This window comes from Manis javanica, chromosome 9 (assembly GCF_040802235.1).
Source record: "Manis javanica isolate MJ-LG chromosome 9, MJ_LKY, whole genome shotgun sequence".
In the NCBI taxonomy this organism is placed as follows: domain Eukaryota; kingdom Metazoa; phylum Chordata; class Mammalia; order Pholidota; family Manidae; genus Manis; species Manis javanica.
The window spans coordinates 60,943,919-60,965,728 of record NC_133164.1 but is presented as its reverse complement, the minus strand read 5'-3'; the positions used below and the strand labels follow the sequence as shown (position 1 = coordinate 60,965,728).

Here is a 21,810-nt window from a genome sequence, read left to right as displayed (position 1 = left end):
TTCTAAACACACTGGCTTTTAAAAATTCTCTAAACTCATGTAAGAATATGACTTTAACGTACTAGAAATATATAGGAATAAATACATTCTGAATCCTTTCCTCCACTGACATCCATTTCAACTTCAAAGGTGAGCTTCCATAGGTAAAATACTGGCTGCAAAAGTGGAATGTCTTCATCAATCTTCAAAGCACACTTTATTTCTCCCCAGTTACCGCACAAGAAAAACAAGTTCACTGAACAGTCAACACACATGACCTTCATCAATTCATTAAAGGCCCAGAGGTAAAATATCATGATGCTGTCCATTTTCTTGACTTAATGGAACTTGAAAGTTTAATCCAATACTACGTCATTGCTCCAAAAGCATTAGAGTAGAATAACCACTGATTAGCACTAGGTAACCTTAGTTTTAAGTTAAAAAGAGCACATTGCCTTTTGAAAGCCTGATTATCAACTTAGTATCAATCAAAAACATTAATATCTTATGTAGTCAACCAAAAATAAATATGAGAAGAATTTATCTCAAATACCTAGTTTTAGTTTTGACTCCAGTTTTAAAAAGTCAAGGTTTGGTAATTAAATGAATCAGAATTAAAGACTTAGTACGTAGTGTACGATTAACCCTTTTGGGAGAAAAAAAAATAGGACATAAGCTGAAACAAAAAATTTCAAGCTATAAATGAAAAAACAATCTTACCAATGAGGACACTTTTCATCCAATTATTAAAGTTTCTTAAGTAAAAAATACGACTTTGGCTACGCTTCTCCAAACCAACTTCCTGAAGTTCATTGTAGTGGGCAGCCACAGCTGAGCTGTGTCCTTCTTCCAAGTTCTGAAAATAAGAGAATGGAACAAAACTAAGGATTAGAACATGGCAAAAATAAGCCTAAAGAGCATCTGACCTATGTAAGGATAAAATACCACTGGCATGGATAAGCTTCACTAAGCAATGAACCACAGAAATTCCACTAATTATAATCAGACATAAGATTTGTTTTCCCTCTTTCCCTATTTTTAAAAACATCCTGGTTTAAAATTTTCATCTTGCTCTTTCATCTGTATAATTTTGGTGTCAATGTCTTAATAAAAACAGTACTCTGCAAAAGTTCTGATTTATTCAATAAATGCCAGTCAGTGGATGAGGTTCTTACAAAAATAAAATTATATTTATTATATTATTAAAAAATTGTTGTATTAAATGAAATAATATACACAAAGTGATTAGAACTCACATTATATTCAGTGTCAGTGATTTCTATTATTTGCTATTAATCTAATTCAATAATTTCCTTTTGTACTCCCTATTTAAGACCCTAAAAGTGCCAGGCTTCAGATCCCCCAACTTCCCTATTCAACCGAAGTGCTTCACTTTTGACCTATTTTACATATTAAGTTTAAGATTTTTCACTTGAAAAAAGGGATCTCTTGCTAGTAAAAGTTTGAAAACTGTGTTTATAATGCACGTTTGTCACTCTACCAATGACAGATGCCTAGCTTATCTACCACTTTCCTCTTCAAGGCTGATGGCAGGTTTTTACTCATTTAATGAAATAACACTAAATACTCTTTCTGTCCAAATCCAGATTCTGTCCTTCACAATATAGTATTCCCAGATGGAAAGGACCTGCTATCCCTTGCTCTGTAATATCCCTGCTACTTATCAGGCTTTTGAAAACACTTACATAAAATGTATGTAACTACCCCCAGTAAGTTGGAAACAATATAGCTTAAGGTATTAAATTAAGAAAGTACTGTAAAGCTGGGTATCATCTTCAAATTTATCATTTTTAGTGACAATCTCAATTACTTCACACAAAAAAGATGAACACCTAATAAAAAGGGAAAAAAGGCAAATCATCTGAACCTTATACTCTTACCTTTTTTAAAACAGTAAGGAAATGCAAACAATAAAAACTAGCTATCAAGGTTCAAGTTAAATAAAGAGTCCTGAAATAGCATAAAAATTATTTCATTAGCAGAAATTTCACATATATAAAAACAATTACAAGAGTTTTAAAAGCCTACATTCTATCTTAAGATATAATTTATTAGAAATAGAACATTCTTAACTTAGTAAGATTATGTAAAAACCAGTATTATTTCACAGCTGCTCCGATTTTCAATCTGGCATATTCCATTACAAATAAAAGAAAATAAATTCAACATACTTTGTGCCTTTCAGGAGCATCCTTGAGTTCTATTTTTCTCTTTTTCTCAGTACCATCTTCAGCAGAAGGTTCATCTTTTGGAAAATCCTTAATTTCCAGTCTTCTTTTCCTTGAAATACCTTCATCATCACCAGACCCTTTTTCTTCTGGGACAGTTTCATCATCAAGTTTTCTTTTCTTGTATGTAGAATCTTCCCCACAACTAGAACTCTCCTTTACAAGATCATCTTCAAACTCCATTTTTCTCTTTTTTAGTGTGTCTACCTGCCCGCAGGTAGGAGCCTCTTCAGAAAGTCCAATCCCAAGAGTGGTTGAGATTTCATTAATATTGAATGAAGACACTGTTCCTGAATTTATTGGTGCTTTTGCCTCTTCAAGAGAGATCTCTGCACATTCCTCTGCTTTTGCAGAATTTTCCATTTTTGATTACTTACACCATAAAATTTTATGAACTAACACTGGAATGGCAAAAATGTGATATTATTTGTAAATATAATAATGAGACTTTAAACAATTTAACCAGCAAGTAGCCACTTAATTTCAGTGATCAAATAGTTTAAAAAAAATCATTATAGAATATTGAAAACAATGTTAATTGATATATATTACATAGGAACTTCTGAATATGCTAATATGGAAGCGCTAATTATAATCCCCAAACACTTCTACAATCTTAACCACAGAAGTCACTATTGGCATGGAAACTGACAAATATAGTAGGGGTACTATGCAAGTAATAGTTCCATTTCTATTCTGATCCTTATTTTACAGACTTGATTCCCAAACTGTGTGCTGGGCACTGTAACAAACATTCAGAAAAAGCAGGATATTTCAAAACATTAAGGGAAAGAGTAGAATCTGACATGTGCAAGAAATCACAGATACAGCTTCAAACAGCACAGTTTCAACAAGTATACTGTGTTACCTTTCTTATCAGTAACATTAGAACTCTGTGGAGCTGAGATTTTGGTGGTACCAGAGAATATCAATGTGAAAAAGGAAATAAAGATGGTGAACTCAAATCTAATTCAAGGTTTGAGAAGTTGTCTAGTACCCAACAGGTGACCCACACTATTAGTAAGCACTAGTGGTTAACTAAGAATTAAACACAGAATTATTTTTTCTTTAAATTTGCATATTAAAAAATTAAGTTATGAGGACATAAATACTACTAAATTTTTTTGGAGTAAACTACTAAAGTGGTACTGCTAGGTATTTGTTTTGGCCTAGTAATACTGAAAAAAGTCAGAGACATTAAGGCCACCAACAGGAAAAGGCTGGGAACCTACAGATGACTTCTGAAATCCTTATTTCATAATGGCTGTCAGAATTAGGTAGAAAATGATGAGAGAGAAAAGGCTTTGGACAGAAGTTTCAAAACCCAGCCTGCAACTTAATGATCATTAAGTTTCTTTCCAATATTCTTAGGCCTATGTGTACAATAGGAGGGGGAGGAGGGAAGAGATAAGTGAACCTATCTTTTGGACAGGAAGTCATTCAACAAATTTACTGAACTACAGAGGAGCTCAATGAGGCACTGCGTATACTAGTCTCCAAGAAGTTTACAGATTATATACCACTATTAAAGTATTAGGATGTACTATTCAATCCAAATGAAGAAGGGAGAGAAAAAAGTCCAAACAACAGTGAGATTCAGCAAACTCAGAACTGGAAAGTTATGGAGGAGGTGGGAGGGCAAAAGTCTTTTCAATAAAGAAATTAAATAAGAAATAAAGCTGCTCAAGGGAATTAGTCAAAATAACTCACTATAAACCCAGAAGGATTTAGAAGATAATAGTTTTCACTGTCCAAGATTTGAAGTAAAATACCAAGGCATACCAAAGCAGGAAGAACTGAATCAGAGGGAAAAAAATCACCAAGAAATGTAGTTTTCAGAGTAACTTCTTAAAATGCTCACCTAGTAAAACCCAATTATCAAGTCCCTACCTCCTCTTCCCTGCCATTTATTTCCTAAAAGAGAAATAGAAATAGGTTTTAAATTGAAATAAACCAATGTGATTTGTCACCTTTAACTATAATTAATCGCTAAAAATTAGTATCAGGAATGAGAGTGAACTTTATATTACTTCTGTAAGTGAAATGTCACAAAAACATAATCAGAGTCCTGATTCTCAAGATGGCAGCATGAGTAGGGTGGTGGAAATCTCTTCCCAAAACCATATATATTTTGAAAATACAGCAAATACAACTATTCCTAAAAAAGTGACCAGAAGATACAGTATTACCAGTCAGGCTACATCTCAACATCTCATGAAAAGGGTAAGATACAAAGCCGTGACCTGGCAGGACCCAAGCAATTCCCCCACCCCAGCTCACCAGAGGGAGGAAAAGAATCAGAGTGGGGAGGGAGTGGAAGCACAGGACTGCTAAATAACGAGCCCTAGTAATCTGCACCAGGAACACAGACACACATTGCATGGTGTACTGGATATTAGAAGAATGGAAAAGTAAAATCCAAGACTTAGACTGCAAACAGGTTCCCACAGCTGGCTGCCCTGGGACAAAAGAAAAGTGGGCGCTTTAAAAGTCTTAAAGGGACAAGGGTTTAACAGGTGGACAAAATTGTCCTGACACACTCAACCCAGTAGGCTGGGAACTTTAAGGAACTTCAGGCGCCTCAACCCCCTGGGTGGCAACATAGCTCCAAAGCCCCTCACAGTGATAAGCACCCTGCCATTCATTTCCCCACGCCAGTACTGCAAGCAAACTGGCTGATGCGCCATTGCTGCAGAGCAGCCCCGCCCACAGCAACCACACAGACACTTCTCCCAGTATGCAGCGAACTGGGACAGACCCAGAGGCTGCGCAGTGCCCACAGTTGACCAACACAGACAGTGGAGACCGACACAGAGTCTGGAAGGCACAAAGGGGCTTTATTCTCTCAGCGAATAAGCGCTGCTTGATTGTAACCCCCGCCAGTGCCCTAGGCCATCCTGAGGGCCGCCCCACCAAGGGCAGCTAAGGAGATTAACCCAGAGGATGCCACCTACACCCACCTGACCAGCACAGCAGAGGAAACTGGCATGGAGTCCGCAAAGCATGTACGGGCTCTGGCCTTGAGGTGAACATGCACTGTGGGCTTGCAACCACCGTCAGTGCCCTAGGCCATCGCGAGGGCTGCCCTACCAATGGCAGCTCAGGGGATCAACCCAGACACTGCTACCTGTGTGCGGTTGCCCAGCACAGGGAGCAGAGACAAGCCCAGAGTCAGGAAAGCAAATGGGGCAATGTTCATGTGGGAGAACACATGCTGTTCACCTGCAACCCCTGCCAGTGCCCTAGGCCATCCTCAGGGGATTAACCCAGGGGCTGCTCCCTGTGTGCAGTTGACTGGCACAGACAGCGGAGATGAGCAAGGCAACCAGCAAGCAGGAAGGGACTTTGTTCTCCCAGCTGACATGCACCACTTGTCGGCAATCACATCCATCCCCATGAAAGACAGAACGTTGTTCAGTCCAAAATCCCTCAAACACCAGAAAGAGGGCCTGGTGAGACTGAAAACACCAATATTTCTGAAAAAGAATTCAAAATGAGAGTCATAAGCATGCTGATGGAGCTACAGATAAATATACAAGTCCTAAGGGATGAATTCCAGAGGGAGATAAAAGAAATGAAACAAACGATGGAAGGATTTAAGAGAAGACTGGATGAGGTGCAAGAGACTGTTAATGGAATAGAAATCAGAGAACAGGAATAGAGAGAAGCTGAGGCAGAGAGAGATAAAAGGATCTCTATGAATTAAAGAATATTAAGAGAACTGTGTGACCAATCCAAATGGAACAATATTTGCATTATAGGGGTACAGAAGAAGAAGAAGACAGAAAAAGGGATAGAAACTGTCTTTCAAGAAGTAATTGTTGAAAACTTCCCCAATCTGGGCAAGGAAATAGTCTTTCAGACCATGTAAGTCCACAGATCCACAACACAAGGGACCCAAGGATGACAACACCAAGTTATATAATAATTAAAATGGCAAAGATCAAAGATAAGGACAGAGTATTAAAAACAGCCAGAGAGAGAAGAAATATCACCTACAAAGGAAAACCCATTAGGTTATCATCAGACTTCTCAGCAGAAACCTTACAGGTCAAAAGAGAATGGCATGATATATTTAATGCAATGAAACAGAAGGTCCTTGAACCAAGAATACAATATCCAGCAAGATTATCATTTAAATTTGAAGGAGGGATTAAACAATTCCCAGATAAGCAAAAGTTGAGGGAATTCACCTTCCACAAACCATCTCTACACTGTATTTTAAAGGGACCGCTCTAGATGGAAGTTCTCCCAGGGCTAAATAGATGTCATTTGAGAAAATAAATATAAGCAAAGAAAGCAGACCTACCAAATACTAACTAAATGCAAAATCAGCTATCCACAAATACAGCCAGGAGAAACACAAAAGAGTACAGAATAAAATACCTAACATATAAAGAGTGGAGGAGGAAGAAAAAGAAGGGAGAAAAATAAAGAATCATCAGACTGTGATTATAATAGTGTAATAAGTGAGTTAAGTGAGATGGTTAGATGGTAAAAAAGCTACCCTTGAACCTTTGGTAACCACGAATCCAAAGCCTGAAATGGCAATAAATACATATCTATCGATAAACACCCTAAATGTAAATGAACTGAATGCACCAATCAAAAGACATAGAGTAACAGAATGGATAAAAAAGCAAGACCCATCTATATGCTGCCTACAGGAGACTCATTACAAACCCAAAGACATACACAGCCTAAAAGTTAAGGGGTGGCAAAAGATATTTCATGCAAACAATAGGGAGAAAAAAGCAGGTGTTGCAGTACTTGTATCAGACAAAACAGACTTTAAAACAAAAAAAGTCACAAGAGATAAAGGACATTACATAATGATAAAGGGGTCAATCCAACAAGAGGATATAACCATTATAAATATCTAGGCACCCAACACAGGAGCACCTACATATGGGAAATAAATACTAATAGAATAAAAGGAGGAAATAGTATGCAATGCATTCATTTTAGGAGACTTCAACACACCACTCACCCCAAAGGACAGATCAACCAGACAGAAAATAAGTAAGGACACAGTGGCACTGAACAACACATTAGAACAGATGGACCTAACAGACATCTACAGAACTCTACACCCAAAAGCAGCTGGATACACATTCTTTTCAAGTACACACGGAACATTTTTGAGAACAGACTACATACTAGGCCACAAAAAGAGCCTCAGTAAATTATAAAAGATTGAAATTGTACCAGCCAACTTCTCAGAACACAAAGATAGAAAACTAGAAATATATTGTACAAAGAAAACAAAAACACTAACAAACAGCATGGAGGCTTAACAACACACGCCTAAATCATCAATGGATCAATGACCAAATTAAAAAAGAGATCAAGCAATACACGGAGACAAATGACAACTACAGCACAAAGCCACAACTTCTGTGGGACACAGTGAAGGCAGTTCTAAAAGGAAAGTATACAGCGATCCAGGCCTATTTAAAGAAGGAAGAACAATCCCAAATGAATAGTCTAAATTCACAATTATTGAAACAGGAAAAAGAAGAACAAATAAGGCCCAAAGTTAGCAGAAGGAGGAGCATAATAAAGAAAAGAGAGGAAATAAATAAAATAGAAAAGACTAAAACAATAGAAAAAAATCAATGAAACTAAGAGTGGCTTCTCTGAGAAAATAAAAAAAAAGATAAACCCCTAGCCAGACTTATTAAGAGAAAAAGAGAATCTACACACATAAAGACAATCAGACATAAGGAAGGCAAAAATCATGGCGGACACCACAGCAACACAAAGATTCATTAGAGAATACTACGAAAATCTATATGCTAATTAAGTGGATAACCTAGAAGAAATGGACAATGTTCTAGAAAAATACAACCTTCCAAGACTGACCAAGGAAGAAAGAGAAAATCTAAACAGACCAATTACCAACAACGAGATTGAATCAGTGATCAAAACACTACCCAAGAACAAAACTCTAGGACCAGATAGATTCACCACTGAATTTTATCAGACACTTAGAGAAGACATATACCCATTCTCCTTAAAAATTTTCCAACAAGTAGAAGAGGAGGGAATACTCCCAAACTCATTCTATGAAGCCAGCATCACTCTAATACCAAAACTAGGCAAAGACAACACAGAAAAAGAAAACTACAGACCAATATCCCTGATGAACATAGATGCAAAAACACTCAACAAAATATTAACAAACCGAATTAAAAAATACATCAAGAGGATCATGCACCATGATCAAGTAGGATTCATCTCAGGGATGGAAGGATGGTACAACATTCGAAAATCCATCAACATCATCCACCACATCAGCAAAAAGAAGGACAATAACCACACGATCATCTCCATAGATGGTGAAAAAGCATTTGACAAAATTCAACATCCATTCATGATAAAAACTCTCAACAAAATGGGTATAGACAGCAAGTACTTCAACATAATAAAGGCCATATAGACAAACCCACAGCCAACATTATACTTAACAGCGAGAAGCTGAAAGCTTTTCCCCTAAGATAGGGAACAAGACAAGGAAGCCCACTCTAGCTGGTTTTATTCAACATAGTACTCAAGGTCTCAGCCATGGCAATCAGACAACACAAAGAAATAAAAGGCTTCCAGATTGGTAAGAAAGAAGTCAAACTGTCACTGTTTGCAGATGACATGATACTGTACGTAACAAACCCTAAAGAATCTACTTCAAAATTACTAAAACTAGTATCTGAATTCAGCAAAGTTGCAAGATACAAAGTTAATACACAGAAATCTGTGGCATTCTTATAAACTAACGATGAACTAGCAGAAAGAGAAATCAGGGAAACAATTCCATTCACAATTACATCAAAAAGAATAAAATACCTAGGAAGAAACCTAACTACGGAAGTGAAAGACTTATACTCTGAAAACTACAAGACACTCTTAAGAGAAATTAAAGAGGACACTAATGAATGGAAATTCATCCCATGCTCTTGGGTAGGAAGAATTAATATTGTCAAAATGGCCATCCTGCCCAATGCAATCTACAGATTCAATGCAATCCCTATCAAAATACTGAGAGAATCCTTCAACGAACTGGAACAAATAGTGCTAAAATGCATATGGAACCCCAAATGACCCCAAATAGCCAAAGCAATTCTGAGAAGGAAGAATAAACCAAAGGGGATCTCGCTTCCCAACTTCAAGCTCTACTACAAAGCCACAGTAGTCAAGACAATTGGTACTGGTACAAAAACAGACCCACATACTAGTGGAACAGAATAGAGAGTCCAGATATTAACCCAAGCATATATGGTCAATTAATATATGACATAGGAGACATGGATATACAATGGGGAAGTGAGAACCTCTTCAACAAGAGAATAAAACTGGATTATTGTCTAATTTCATACACAAAAGTAAACTCAAAATGGATCAAATACCTGAATGTAAGTCATGAAACCATAAAACTCTTAGAGAAAAACATAGGCAAAAATCTCTTGGACATAAACATGAGCAACTTCTTAATGAACATATCTCCATGGGCAAGGGAAACAAAAGCAAAAATGAACAAGTAGGACTACATCAAACGAAAAGGCTTCTGTACAGAAAGGACACCATCAGTAGAATAAAAAGGCATCCTACAGTATGGAGAATATATTTGTAAATGACTTACCCAATAAGGGTTTGACATCCAAAATATATAAAGAACTCACGCACCTCAACAAACAAAAAGCAAATAAGCCAATTAAAAAATGGGCAAAGGATCTGAACAGACACTTCTCCAAAGAAGAAATTCAGATGGCCAACAGACATGAAAAGATGCTCCACATTGGTAGTCATTAGAGAAATGCAAATTAAAACCACAATGAGATATCACCTCACACCAGTAAGGATCGCCACCATCCAAAAGACAAACAACAGCAAATGTTGGCAAAGATGTGGAGAAAGGGGAACCCTCCTACACTGCTGGTGGGAATGTAAACTAGTTCAATCATTGTGGAAAGCAGCATGGAGGTTCCTCAAAAAACTCAAAACAGAAATACCATTTGACCCAGGAATTTCACTCCTAGGAATTTACCCTAAGAACGCAGTAGCCCAGTTTGAAAAAGACATACGCACCCCTATGTTTATCACAGCACTATTTACAATAGCCAAGAAATGGAAGCAACCTAAGTGTCCATCAGTAGATGAATGGATAAAGAAGATGTGGTAGATATACACAATGGAATATTATTCAGCCATAAGAAGAAAACAAATCCTACCATTTGCAACAACATGGATGGAGCTAGAGGGTATTATGCTCAGTGAAATAAGGCAGGTGGAGAGAGAGAAGTATCAAATGTGTAATATAAGAACAAAGCAAAAATTGAAGGAACAAAACAGCAGCAGACTCACAGAACCTAAGAATGGACTAATAGTTACCAAAGGGAAAGGACTGGGGAGGATGGATGGGAAGGCAGGGATAAGGGGAAAAGGGGTCATTTGGATCAGCACACATAATGTAGGGCAGGGGGCACAGGGAGGGCTGTATAGCACAGAGAAGACAAGTAGTGACTGTAGCATGTTACTATGCGGATGGACAGTGACTGTAATGGGGTATGTGGTGGGGACTTGATAATAGGGGGAGTGTAGTAACCATAACGTTACTCATGTAATTGTACATTAATGATACTAAAATAAAAATAAAAATAAAAAAAGAATAATGATAATTTGAAAGTGATTAAAAGATAAAATAAAAAAACATAATTCGGTGAGAATAGACAAGACAGAATTGTAAATGATGGCAGAAATGGGTAAGAATGTTTAAAACCAGCGTCAAAGTGGAACAATGAATAAACTCCAAACTCAAGAGAGTTGCCCCTCAGAATCTTTGAGAAAGGAGTGTAGGGTAGTTAACTGACAAAGAAATGGATATGCATGAAATGACCAAATAGGTATTTTGACTTGGCTTTCCAGTCACGTGAAGCCACGTCTCCGTCACTACGTTTCCCAGATAACCACGGAGCAGGACGACAAGGCCGCCGGGCTCCTCCACAAGCAGGGCAAGCTCGAAGCCCTGATTCGCCTGCTGGACGGGGTCAACTCGTGGGCCCAGCTCGGGGGCCGTTAAGAACGCAACAGAGGCGTGAAGTGAATTCTCCAGCCAAGTTCACCCTCTTCAATCCTCGGCGCACCTAAATCCTACTAAACTCGCCGCTCAGGTTTCCGAATAGCCGCTCAAGACATTACAGACGATTCTTCGGTTCCAACAACCCATCCCCAGCCCGTCCTGTCAACGCGGCCCTGGGTTGCGGCGTGATGCCGCTCTCTGGGCTTCTCCAGAGCCGGGTTCGCTCGGTTTGGAGGAATCACAGCGCCCGCACTCTCACAAGTAGTGCCCGTTTTCTTTCGGGCTGGGGGCACAACAAAGCCCTAGTAATGGGTCTGAATGCACAGGGCTAATGCGAAAGCAAGGCCCCGTCAGGAGTAACTGGAGCGCCCCTTCTACTTCCGCGGCAGCGGCGGCGGCAGCTGCGGCGGAGGGGCTACAACCAAAGAAGAAACGAAGGGCCAGAGCTCCAGCCACCACTCACCGATACAGCTATCCACCATTCTGTTTGCGGAAGCGGCGCCTGCGCCACGCGAGGTTTGTACGCCATTTCCGGGAGGTGCGCGGGTCACATGATACCGCTCTCAGCCCTGAGTGGAGTGCCTCGCGGCCGTTGAGTTCCGTCGTGCCACGCACGGCGGCTTGCTGAGGGACGCGCCGTGCGGGCACGCGCGGTCGCGAGCACGTTGCTCGCGGATGCGGTTGGCGGGGCTGGGGTTGGCGGGCCTGGGGTTGAAGAGCGATCGTCTTTCGGCGTCTTGACCCATTTTTGGTTCGGTCACTTTTGAGTGACACCTGTGTAGCATCTGAGTGCTCTCGTCCGGCCTGTGCAGCGGGAAGCAGCGGCGGCTTCAACGTCCTAGAAGGTAGCCCGGGCCCAAAGTTCTTGGGGCAGCGGGAGGCGTCGGAAGGGCACCTTCAACCCCGTACACGTGCTGGAGCAGACCCGGGCGCGCCCCTCACGGGCGGCGACGTGGTTTCGCTTGCGGGGCCAGGGTCATCCACGTTTGCCCTCCCCACCTCAGCCGCCGGCCGATGGAAGTCTCCTGCCGCGTGCCAATCCTGCCTTTGGGACTGTTCTTCAGCCTTAGGCTCTGTAACCCTTTGCTCTCTGCCCTACCCTTCCTCAGAAGCCCTCCGAGTAGGTGTCTGGGTCCTATCCGCCCCCGGAATTGTTTTAAAAACAAGCAACATCTTCTCCGGGTCTGGCAGTCATTCCCTGCCGCCTTTTGGGGAAGGCCTGCAGTACCTCCCTACAAAGAGGCCATTCTCATCTGTCAAATTCTGGAGAAAGGTGCCACCCATACCAATTCTTAAAAACGCCTTAATTGGAATATTTTTTGTTGGCTGGACTTTGGTATGGGATGGTTGCGGGAGACTAAATACACTTTTTGTTCATTCCCTGATTTCCCCTAGAGAGTCGATGAGATTGGCAGCTACTGTACTGAAAGCTCAAAGCTCTGTAGTAAAGGGCTTTGAACCTCAGGCTAGGGTCAAAACTGTACTTGAAAACTAAGATTACTGATGCGTGTGTGTATTGACGTTCTGTGCCTCAGCACCTCTCCACTTTAAGGGTGTAAAATACCATATTTACAGCCCATCTTGAATTATTATTTACCAAAATTGATCCCTTTAAAAGCAGCTGTGAAAATGTGTTTTACTAGTCTGCCCACTTGTCAATGGGCACAGTTAAATTAATGAGTAGACTTAGCCTGGGGGAAGGCAACATTCCCAGCATGTGTTTAACAGTCTAGTCACTTGTAAATTGTGGGTATTAACCTTTCTAAGGTTATTGATCCCTTAGAAACTTTGGACCAAGAATGAGGCCTATTTTTAACAAATGAGGATGAGCCATCAATTTCAGATGACTTTGCTTGTATTTTAGTAAGGTAGGTTGAGAATTTACTTTAGTTCATGAATATTGACAACTGCAAAAGTATGCTGTGCTGGAGATTGAATTTACTATTTACATATGCATGCATTAGAACAGCGTTTGTGTGGCCATTATCTGCACGGTCTGATACTAATTTTCTAGGGGTAATTGCTTTTGTAATTTTAGGATAAATGAGTTTAATTTTGACTTTCTAAGATTTTTTTCACTAGTTTAAAAGCCTCCTAATTATATGTTCCTACAGACTCCACCGTGAATTGGTGTTGTGCATGAGGTATTAGAGATCACATTTTGTCATTCTTATAATACTTACCTGGAAGTCATGTAAATTCAATTGAGAAAAAAGGAAGAACTCTTGAAAGTAGTAGTAATGAAGGGGGTAAATGGACTAGATAAAATGTTTTAAAGCCCATTACTGCCTGTGTAATATCTTGTTTGATAGAATTGAATTAAAATAATAATAGCTAGTATTTTAGTATCTTCCGTGTGCCAGACTAAGTGCTTTACACATTTAAACTCATTTAATTCTAACACAATCCAGTAGTTGTTAGGGGTAGTTGTTACAATTATTTTTGCTGTATAGATGAGGGTCAAGTAACTTGGCCAAGGTCATGCAACTGGAAATTAGTGTGTAGGATTTGGACCCAGGCATTCTGGCTCCAGAGACCAGACTCTATGCTAACAATGAAACAGTACCTGCTAAAAGACCTCACTCTGAACTGGAAACTGGCTGGCACATAGTGAGACAGGGACCATGGGTATAGTCAGAGTAGGGTGAGGGCCTCTGGAAAAAGCAAGGCAGGATATTTACAGTCAGAACAACATAACTTACATGCAAGGAAACCCCCTACCCAAACTCTGTGTTAGACATTAAGCTCTAGAGTCATTCTTCAGTGAGATCAACTATTACTCCACAAATAAAGGAAAGTAGCCCATGTAAGCTAATCGTTGGTAATCATGTGTAAGAATCACTTTAGCATGCTGTGGGTAAAACTGTAACATTTCCGGAATATCTTGCCTGGCTTTAGTACGTTTGAATATCCACAGGGGTGGAGAGAAGTTCTGGTTTTGCTTCTGCTGGAGCAGGAGAGAAGGCCCCCGACTGCAGTTTGTAAGCAATAAACAGATTTTAAACTTTATTTCTCCCTTTGACTGATTTCGGTTTTTAGAGGTATTTTGGCCCTTGGAAATTAGTGTGTAGGATTTGGATCCATGACTTCACATGCTAAAAGGCCTAGGCCTATGTGCTGTCTTTCCTCCTTCAGACCTGATGAGATGACTTGCAATCTGGGCAATTAATGGCAAGCAAGCCCTGCCATAAACAACATAGTAAAAGGCAGGAAGGAGTCCATCTTCAAGATAAGATTGCATTTTAATACCCAGGAAGTTAGGAAGATCCTTAACTTAATCTTTAGCAAATACACAATACCTCAGCCCACCTTGGGGGCTGAGTAGGCTGACCTGTTTGATATGCTCCCAGACCAAGATGCCAGTAACTCAGGGAGAAATCAGAGCAGGAAGGTCCTTGTGCTAATTTAATTCTAAAAATTCAGGTACCACTTGTCTTGCCAATAGGTTTCAGCCCCAAGCAAGTTCACTATGGATTCAGTGTAACCAAAGAAATGACAGTAGAACGGTACTTTGGTGTGAAAGGGTTTATTACCTGGCTTGTTCTCCTGGTGGTAGATCGAGCACTAGCTTCTCTGCCTCAGCCTAGAGCACTGGGCCAAGCACTCTCTGTAGTGAAATAATAGCTTATTGCCCAAAGGTGTGGAAGTGGTAGCCTAGCAACAGGCCAGTTACGTCATCAGGTGGTTTATGTTCAGTAAGAATCCTGTCCATAGGAACCCCAGCTTCCCCACACTCCACCCTTCCAGGATTCTGGCCTTACAGTCTACATGCTTTCAGTCTTCCGCAATGGTCCCTGTGCGAGAAAGCTGGAGCACTGTAACCAGATTCCACAACAGCAACAGAGGATAACAACAACTTAGAGATAATAACAAAAATTAAGATACAACAAGATTTTGATACAGGTAACAAAAATTATAATAATCCTCAAGCCAGAGGAAGTTCCCAATCCACAAAGACCTGAGGGGAGATAAGAAACATGTTTTAATGACACCAACATAGGCAAATCTTGTCCATCAGGTAGGGTGCATGCAAGACAGTGGTCCTGTGATAGGACTGTAGCAGAAGGGGGATCCCTTCCAGGTCTAGTATACCATATTTTTACTCCATTCCCTGTGGGGGGTTACTTAAGGGTCTATATATATAGTGCTACTGGAGGTGCAAACACTGGCTATAATGATAAAACAAAACTCCCCAGTAAGATGCTCCTACCTTCAGGCCATTCAGGATATACTACTGTAACCTTTGGCAGCCACTCTGCTAATATTCCAGGGATACACAGGAGGCCAGCTTCCAGGCCTTGTCCCCAAGGTGCCAGGAGAGCCAGCCATTGTTGGTCCATGTGTTGAAAGGTCCAAGGCCATGTCCTCTCAATGGAGTCTCCAGGGTTCAGTGCAGTTGGTGCTGGCAGCAAGATAATATTTTGGTGGCTGAACCTCGGCTTCAGTGATTCTTCCTTCGTTTGTACTTGCAGTTGTATAGGGGAGGCAGCCATATGTGTTAACATGTCTACAGGGCTCAGGGCTCCCTTTTAGGGTCTCATTCAAACGCCGTAGCACGGTCCATAGGTGAACTGATCATCCCCGCAGACTGTTGGCATCCGACTTTAGTCCGGAATTTAACAAGCCATTGTGCCTCTCTATCATGCCTGCTGCGGTAGGATTGTATGGCACATGAAACTTCCATTTGATTCCCAGCTGTCTCACCCATTCTTGCAGTGTATGTCCAGTAAAATGGGTGCCCTGATCACTCTCAGTTACCTGTGGTGGGCCATAGGCAGCAAAGGGACGCTCCAGGCCTCTTTTGATCATCTGCTGGTCTGCACAATGGTAGGAAAAGGGTAGGAAAAGCACAATGGTAGGAAAAGGGTAGGAAAAGCAACCAGAAGTCCAGTAGCTGTGTCCACACAAGTCATGGCATACCGATACCTTTCTAACACAGGTAGAGGCCCAATATAGTCTATTTGAAACCTGACGAGGGTATAGACCCCTTAGCTATTGTTCCATGTTGCTGTGGAACTCAGTGTAAGTCCCTTTTGGAGCACATGACACACTCCTGCCAGGCTCTAATAACTTCTTCAAAGGTCAAAGGCAAGCCCCACTGACAGGCTACAGTCCACATTGTCTTTTGCCCCGCATGCAACAAATGCTGATATAGCCATTGGGCTACATCAGAGGCAGGCTTTCCTGATAACCAATGTATCTGGGCCAGTTTATCTGCTTCATCATTTCCTGGGGATGCCAGTGGAAAATGATCTGCCACATGGTTTACTGTAATTATTTTAGTCTGACCACAGGCCCAGAGGTTTTGCCATAGTTCATGCCCCCAAAGGGGTTGGTGACCAATCAGCCAGTTGGCATGGTATCAGGTTGGTAGCCACAGGGTCAAGCTCTGATAGCCCAGCAGACAACTATAGGGGAGGGCTCTTGGCTGATCACAAGCCACACTACCTGCAGCCCTGCCCATTGGCTGCTCTTCCCCTCACCATCTTCCATCCATATTGTCTTAGTCTGAGAATGGAAAGCTATGGCCCTCCATTTTGGGGTCTGCCTGCGGCTGGAGCCATCTGTGTACCATGCATCTTCCAGTATAAGGGATCTTCCCGCCCGATAGGGACTCGCTGCTACTAATGGTTCACAAGCAAGTTCTTCCTGCTTTTCACTAATATATGTCACTGGCCCCAATAAGTGTTGGATACTAGAGAGCTACTAGAGAGCAATATGCTGCTATAAATATGCACACCATTTGGCCAGTATAGGTGTCTGTGCCACACCACTCTTTGGCGTTTGCATCCAGTCTCATATCCACCCCAAGATGGGATAGGTGGTTATTACCTTTATTGGGGCCATTCCAGTGATGGGTTTTGTAACCAGCAAGGCGTGATACATGGCAGCCAGTTGTTTTCCTATTAAAGTGTATCACACCTCTGCCTCTTTCCAGAGTTGTGACCAGAATAATCCAGTAGGTTGGCGAGTTTGTTCAAGCTGCTACCAGAGACCCCAGACATAAGCATCTTCAGTGACATGAACATCCAGCTCACAGGGCCTTGATGGGTCTATCGCGCTCAAGGCCTGCACGGCCTTGGCTGCCCATTTTACTGTAGTAAAAGCAGATGCATATGTCTCATCCCAGTCCCACCTGGTGCCCTTTCATACTAACTGGTATAAGGGCTACATTCAGAATTTGTGCCAAGTGTGGAATAAATACTCTCCAGTATCCTAGAAGACCCAAAAACTACTGTAGCAGTGCTACAGTTGTAGGGGTTGGAAAGGCCTGGACTTTATTTATAACTGGTTCTGGTATAACTTTGGCCTTACCCGACCAGAGGACTCCCAAGAATTTGACAAACCAGGTCCCTGAACCTTGGTACTGTTCACAGCCCATCCTTTCTCCTGTAGATGTTGCAGCAGTCTAGGTGCTACACCGTCTAGATCTGAAAGAGAATCAGATGTGAGCATGACATCATTAATACAATGGTACAGCCACACCGTTGGCGGTTTCTCCCATGTAGCCAAGTCCTGGGCTACAAGTCCATGATAGATGGTGGGGCTGTGGAGGTATCCCTGTGGAACGATGGTGAAAGTCCATTGCCGTCTTTCCCACGTGAAGACAAACTGTTCCTGACTTTCCTGCCCAATGTCAATGGAAAAGAAGGCATTAGAAGATCTACCACAAAATAGTATGTTCCTAGTTCATGGCAGAGGGTATCCATCAGGCCTGCAATAGAGGGGACAGCAGCATGCATAGGAGGTATGACTTTATTCAGTTCTCTGTAATTCACAGTCATCTGGCTTTATTTACTGGCCACACTGGGGAATTGAAAGAACTATGGGTGGGCTTTATAATACCCACCTTTTCCAACTCCTGGAGAGTTTCTCCAATCTCTTTATGCCATCCAGGCAGTTTGTATTGTTTGGTATTAGTCACCCGCCAAGGCACAGGCAAAGCTATGGGCAGGTGCCTAGCATATCCCCTCAGAACTGCCTTAACCACATGTACTCAGTCTGAACTCACTTGCATTGTTCTGCAACCATAGACCCTGCAGAATATCAATCCCCAAAATATACTCAGGGATAGGAGATATATACATGGTATACTCTTTTGGGGGTAGATGTCTCATTCCCAAAGGGATTTGGGCTTGTTTCACTCTGATAGCCTTACCCTCATATCCATCTACGATAGTGGGAGTCCCAGTGAACTGCTCAGGGTCACCATGAATCAGTGCACATTTACCCCCTGTGTCCACCAGCGCTAGGACATGTATGTTCACTGGGGACCAGTGGATAGGAATTTCAACATGTGGCTTCTGGTCCCTCAGGGGAGGTACATAGACCTTCCCCTCAGTCAAACCGTGTTCTCCAGTCACCTTCCTGTGTGGACTTGAGTGAGGTTGGCTTGCTCCCCAGCAGGAAGTCTTGGAAACACCCACACTGGACTTGTGGCTCTGTCTCTGACCTCTGCCTGTTTGGTCTTAATGGCTGGAACTGCTGCTCTGGTTTCAGCTGTTGCCATAGCTCTAGTAACATCATATTTGACTTCCCATCTAATTTCCCTCCATCTGCTCTTGTCTGTATTAAATCAACCCACATTTGGGTCCTGGTAACTTTCATGGGGCCCTTTAAATTCTTCTTGTGAGTAGCAGACCTTATTTCTTTCTGTGTTCTCATTGCTTCAGCCTCTCCTGAGCCTGCTACTGTACATGTCACCTCACTTACGGGATGCCCTAAGTGAGGGGAAGAATGGCCACTGTGACCAAAAGAGGGATGTGGGAGCCATGTGAAGCACAATATTTCTCATCCCAGTAGTGAAAATCTCTTCATCTGTGCCAAAGTTCTCTAGACTGTAGATGGCATTTCTTATGCCTAGCTCTTGTAACACCTGTTGGAGCTCAGCATACATCTACCATGTAACAGGAGGGGATGGTAGGTCACCTGGATTGGGCCACACAGCACGAAGTGCAGCCATAAGCCAATCGAGGAGGGAGTGACTCCCTGGGCTCTGATGTGCATTTTGTAATCGCTGCCTCAAGGCAGGCTGCTCTGTCAGGGAAGCCAGCTTTCCTATCACTGATCCCGACAGAACAATTCCATCCACCCCTAAGTTCCATAGATGCAGAAGCTAAGCTGGTATTGACTCCAAGGACTTCTGCTTAAACTGGGAGCCCAAATCCATCAGCTCAGCCTGAGTATAGGGGCAGACCATAGAGTGTGCTCCACGATCTGGGTAGGGGGCTGCTCCTCTCCTTGGGGAACTTTTGGCTGCTGGGTCTTTAATTTCTTTACAACCACTGGGTGTGCTTTCAATAAAGGAGGGGTCAGTGCCTCCAGCACCACCCCTTCTTCCCAGCTCCTCCATTTCTGGGCCTGATGGCATCTTTCCCCTTCCTCAAGTGCCTCCTCTGCTACAGCCTTTACCCTTTCTACTGTGCCTTGCAGCAGTGCTAGGTCAGTCTTCAGCAGCTCTCTTACCTTCATCTCAATGCTTTGTAGCTGGTTTTCTCATGCCACCTCCGCCTGTGCTTCCCTGAGGAGTTGTCTTTTTCCTTGACGGCCTCTTCCTCCTTCAGAGCACCTGGCAGCGCTGCCGTCTTACTCTGTAAGAAGTCTTTTACCTCTTCAATGGCACCTTGCTGGTGTTCCTGTGCTGCCTCCTCTCGCATCAATGCCATTTCCTTCTTGAGAGAATCCACAGAAGTTTGCGGCTTGAGTTTACATGCCGCCATTTCTTGGGTCTTTTCCAGGAGCATGTCCTTCTCTTCTGTAGACTTTTTTAATCCTGTGAGAAGCAGCCAACCCATAGTCACTGCTGCCTCATGGGCATTCTGTCTCTCAAAATACCTACTTACTATACCAAGGGCTATTCCTATTGCCCCAGTTATCACCTCCACTTGCCTCCAGTCCTGGGTTGGGTCCCATCTTCTAGGAGGCAAGCCACCTCAGACAACATACCTGTTGGGGGATAATCCACTGTCTCCCCATTCATAGGGGCAGCCCACTGAAGCACCCCTCCCATAAGGGCAGCCTGTCTTTTTTCTTGGTCAACAATGAACCCTTCGACTTTGCCATTGTCTTGGCAGTGGGTCCACCAAGTTTGCTATGGATTCAGTGTGACCAAAGAAATGACAGTAGAACGTTTCCTTGGGGTGGAAGGGTTTATTATCCGGCTTGTTCTCCTGGCGGTAGGTCGAGCACTAGTGTCTCTGCCTCCACCCAGAGAACTGGGTCGAGCTCTCTATATAGTGCAATAATAGCTTATTGCCTAAAGGTGTGGAAGCAGTAGTCTAGCAACCGGCCAGTTAAATAATCAGGTGGTTTAAGTTCAGTGAGGATCCTGGCCATAGGAACCCCAACTTCCTGACACCACTTAACAAGTCCACACCCCTAAGCCAGGAGCTCTGTCCTTTCATTTTTCTCTCTAAATTAAAGCCTCTCTCTGGCTCTCCTACCTTGACTGTTTGCTAAATTCATTCTTCAACTCCACAAACAAGAACTCCGGCATCAATAATAGGTTTTCAGAAAATGTTTTGATAATTAATGGTTGGGTTATTATGTGCAGAGAGAGAATAGTTATATAAAGATGTTATCATGTTAGACTGGGAGCTCCACCAAGACAGCAATCATTATGTTGTCCAGTGATTTAACTCAGGTTCAATGGTGCCTGGCACACCATGGATGCTTACTGAAGAATGAATAACCAAGAAAGTTTTAAAAACAATCCTTTTAATTTTTAAAGGACATACAAGATTTATTTCAACCCCTTTATATGACTTCTTTATGTGCTGTTTGGATTATTTCACCTGTTTTTCATCCACTCACCCAGCCTGGTTTGAATTTCTCCTGATTTGGATTATCCTTTGTCAGTGAGGGAAAATGAAATAGTAACTTGTAATTTCTGCTCAGCATAAAGGCAAGCAACAGATTCAGTAGATGTCATTCCTTTTTTTTTTAACTCAGTGTTCTCAAATTGAGCCCTGAGAGGTGTAAAGTATAATTTCTATTGTAGAGTTGCAGATCATTTTTTAAAAATGTAAACATTGTTTTTATGGATACAGTGTTACAGCTTCCGAAAAATGTTGGTGTTCTTGGAGGTAGGAAAGAGGTGGTTTATGGAAGTCTGTTTCTCCAAACAGTAGAGGACAAACTGTTCCTCCAGTCCACTAACTAAAGTGTCCCTACTGAAATTTTGCTGCCTTTTTGGAGCACATAAGAAATTCTTGTTTAAAAGGCTTTTCCTATAGTTGAAATTAAGTTTTGTTTGAGAAATCTCTAAGTTTTTATGTGATAGTTTGTTTTGTATGTCAGCTTGTCAAGGCTATATAGTACCTTATTATTTGACTAAATACTAAACTAGGTATTACTGAGATGGTATTTTGAAGATGTGGTTAACATCTGCAATCATTGACTTTAAAGGAGATTGCCCTCAGCAATCTGGGTAGACTTCAGCCAGTCAGTGGAAGGTCTAAATTTCAATCAGAGGTCTCTGAAGAAGTAAAAAACTGCAGCATTGATTCC

General features: G+C 41.9%; 2 protein-coding genes across 4 annotated transcripts in view; one reads left to right on the top strand and one right to left on the bottom strand.

Moving 5' to 3' along the window:
• Positions 1 to 11,854, bottom strand: part of RNMT (RNA guanine-7 methyltransferase) — a 32,668-nt gene extending 20,814 nt beyond the window's left edge. The window contains exons 1-3 of one of the 2 annotated variants that reach the window (XM_017649541.3): positions 11,765 to 11,854; positions 2,172 to 2,629; positions 700 to 835 (exon numbers count right to left, since the gene is read on the bottom strand). In XM_017649541.3, the coding sequence (XP_017505030.2) occupies positions 700 to 835; positions 2,172 to 2,591 (556 nt within the window). In that variant the 5' untranslated portion in view covers positions 2,592 to 2,629; positions 11,765 to 11,854. The remainder of the gene's footprint in view (positions 1 to 699; positions 836 to 2,171; positions 2,630 to 11,764) is intronic. The other variant, XM_017649543.3, reaches the window with a different exon arrangement.
• The window catches only part of FAM210A (family with sequence similarity 210 member A), a 48,394-nt gene continuing 34,354 nt past the window's right edge, over positions 7,771 to 21,810 (top strand). Inside the window, exon 1 of one of the 2 annotated variants that reach the window (XM_017649545.3) lies at positions 7,771 to 11,817. The gene's annotated coding sequence lies outside the window, so the exon portion shown is untranslated. Of the gene's footprint in view, positions 11,818 to 11,938; positions 12,147 to 21,810 lie in introns of those variants that run through there. The other variant, XM_017649544.3, reaches the window with a different exon arrangement.